The sequence below is a fragment of the Zea mays genome, chromosome 7 (assembly GCF_902167145.1).
Source record: "Zea mays cultivar B73 chromosome 7, Zm-B73-REFERENCE-NAM-5.0, whole genome shotgun sequence".
Taxonomy (NCBI): domain Eukaryota; kingdom Viridiplantae; phylum Streptophyta; class Magnoliopsida; order Poales; family Poaceae; genus Zea; species Zea mays.
Genome location: NC_050102.1, coordinates 177,211,869 through 177,214,272, shown reverse-complemented (window position 1 = coordinate 177,214,272; position 2,404 = coordinate 177,211,869). Strand labels below are relative to the sequence as shown.

Sequence of the window (2,404 nt, the reverse complement as noted above, 5' to 3'; positions counted from 1 at the left end):
TTATCTAAAATTTTTCTCTAATTTTTTTTTGAAGTCTATCGGTGAGCATAATGGCACCCCATTTATATATCTAGCAAGTGTTTCAGATGCTAGTCATTATCTGAGGAACTGTTCACCATGTATCATTCAGCAGCAGCATAGGCGAACCCAATCCAGAGAAGACCCCACTGACTGACTGGCGTCGCCGTCATGCGTATGCGTATGCGAATATGCGATGCGATGCGTGCCTGTCATCCTCCAACAAACAAAGCCAAACAAAGGCCAGGCGCCCGCGGCCTTGCATTGTTTCCGTGTATAAATACACACGGCGGCCTGCTATCCGGAACGCAGGCGCAAAAGCCATCAACCTGTGCAGCTACAGGACAGCGTGCTTGTGAGTGGCTGTTAGGGTGATTGCGTTGCGTTGCGTTGCGTTGCAGTGCAGAGGACACTGACGGACGGCGAAGAATCGAAGATGGAGGCGTACGCTGCTGGAGCCAAGTTCGACTGCTTGCTGTTCGGTGAGGGCCGAACCAAAATAACCCACCCCAGCAACCATGGACTGCTGCTCCTGCTTCTTTTGTTTGCTTGTTGTGCTTGCCATTCTTCTTCTGAAAGAAAATAAAAATGCATCTGCCCTTGCACGCGCAGACATGGACGACACTCTGTACCCGCTGAGCCTTGGCATCAACCTAGCATGCCGCAAGAACATACAGGGTAAAAGTCTTCTAACGTCTTCCAAGCCAAGTTTCTGCATGCGGTGTAGCGAGTTAATATAATACAACGGGCGACTGGCCAATATACTGCAGAGTACATGCTGAACAAGCTGCGGATCGAGGAGAGCCAGGTCCCCAGGATGTGCCTGGACCTGTACAGGGAGTATGGAACCACAATGGCCGGCCTCAAGGTGAGCTCTTGGGTTTTGGGGGTGCTTCTGTTCTGTTTCGTGTGGTCTGGATCGTCGTCATCGTGTGTTCGTGACTTCGTGTGCTGCGCCTACGCGGTGCTATAGGTTTTGGGGTACGGTTTCGACTACGACGACTTCCACGCCTGCGTGCACGGGACGCTGCCGTACGAGAAGGTGAAGCCTGACCCGGTGCTCAGGCAGCTGCTGCTTTCCCTGCCGCAGAGGAAGATCGTGAGACTCCCATGCCACAACTCCTTCCTCTTCATTTCATTGTTTGTTCGTTTGTTTGTTTCCATCAACAAGCAAGGACGTGCAACAACATGTATATGCAGATCTTCACCAACTCCGACAAGGCCCACGCGGCCAGAGTCCTGGAGAAGCTCGGCCTCCAGGACTGCTTCCAAGGGATCGTCTGCTTCGAGACCCTCAACCCGCGACCACCAACCGAGACCGAGAAGAACAGTAGTGGCAGTGCTGGGACGATCCTGTGCAAGCCCTCGCTGGCGTCCATGGAAGCCGTCATCGAGATCGCCAAGCTCGACGCCGAGAGAACGGTACGGACGGTAGCACACTGGCACTAGCACGTCGGTCGGTCCACAACCAAACCACAGTGCTCGCTTGCTTGCTTGCATCTTCATCTCCATTCTCCACCGAGACTCAACTGAACCTGAACCCACCCACCACTCCCGTACGTATATATATCCCTCGCATCGTCGCAGGTGTTCTTTGACGACAGCGCGCGCAACATCGCCGCAGGGAAGGCCGCCGGTTTCCGCACCGTCATCGTGAGCGTTTTCTCTGTTTCTTCTCCCCGCGTCGTTCGTGCGTGCGTTCTGCAATCGACAGCTGATGCTGACAACCGGCAACCCTCCATGCATGGTAACCTTCGCATGCAGGTGGGGAGCTCGGCGCTGGTGCCAGGGGCGGACGTGGCGCTGGAGAGCATCCACAACATCAAGGAGGCGCTGCCGGAGCTCTGGGAGGTTGCCGCCGCCGCTGCCGCCGGCGACCGCGTCGACGCCGTCCTCCGGTCCACCACCGCCGTGGAGACCACAGTGATTGCCTGAGCAATAATACCATGTGACATTAACCGTCACGGACTCAAGGTCACGGCCACGTAATATAATGCTGCCGTGTAGTATTTCTCGTGCCTGATTAAGTACCGACCGAGGTAACTAATACTACTGTATGTACCAGACCAGAACTTTACGGTTACGGGTAATAAGGTTTGTATAGCTCATCCCTGTCGGCCCGTGCTTTTTTATGGCGCGGTCCGTGGTGCAAATGGATGCCACGTACTGAATGCAAATATATATAAAAAATGCTTTGTCCATCTCTCTTACGATGTTAATCTTTTTGTTTTGGTTGAACTTGTCTGTCGATACGACTCAATATTTTATCGGTGGCCGGTGCTAGAGGTTTCTGGATTCGAATCTGGACAACACAGCTAAATAGAATGATTGTGGCTTATTGCGCGAAGGTAAAATTGTTGCTCAAAAGCGATGAACTGTGTGAAGG

At 53.2% G+C, this 2,404-nt stretch overlaps 1 protein-coding gene across 1 annotated transcript; it reads left to right on the top strand.

Annotated features, from left to right (window-relative positions):
* The first annotated feature begins 331 nt into the window (after positions 1 to 331).
* LOC100284091 (uncharacterized) lies at positions 332 to 2,202 on the top strand. The gene is made up of 7 exons (NM_001156989.2): positions 332 to 500; positions 631 to 696; positions 789 to 886; positions 992 to 1,117; positions 1,219 to 1,440; positions 1,606 to 1,671; positions 1,783 to 2,202. Exons 1-7 carry the CDS (start codon positions 455 to 457, stop codon positions 1,951 to 1,953), a joined length of 795 nt encoding a protein of 264 aa, NP_001150461.2. The 5' UTR covers positions 332 to 454; the 3' UTR covers positions 1,954 to 2,202.
* Positions 2,203 to 2,404: the final 202 nt, after the last annotated feature.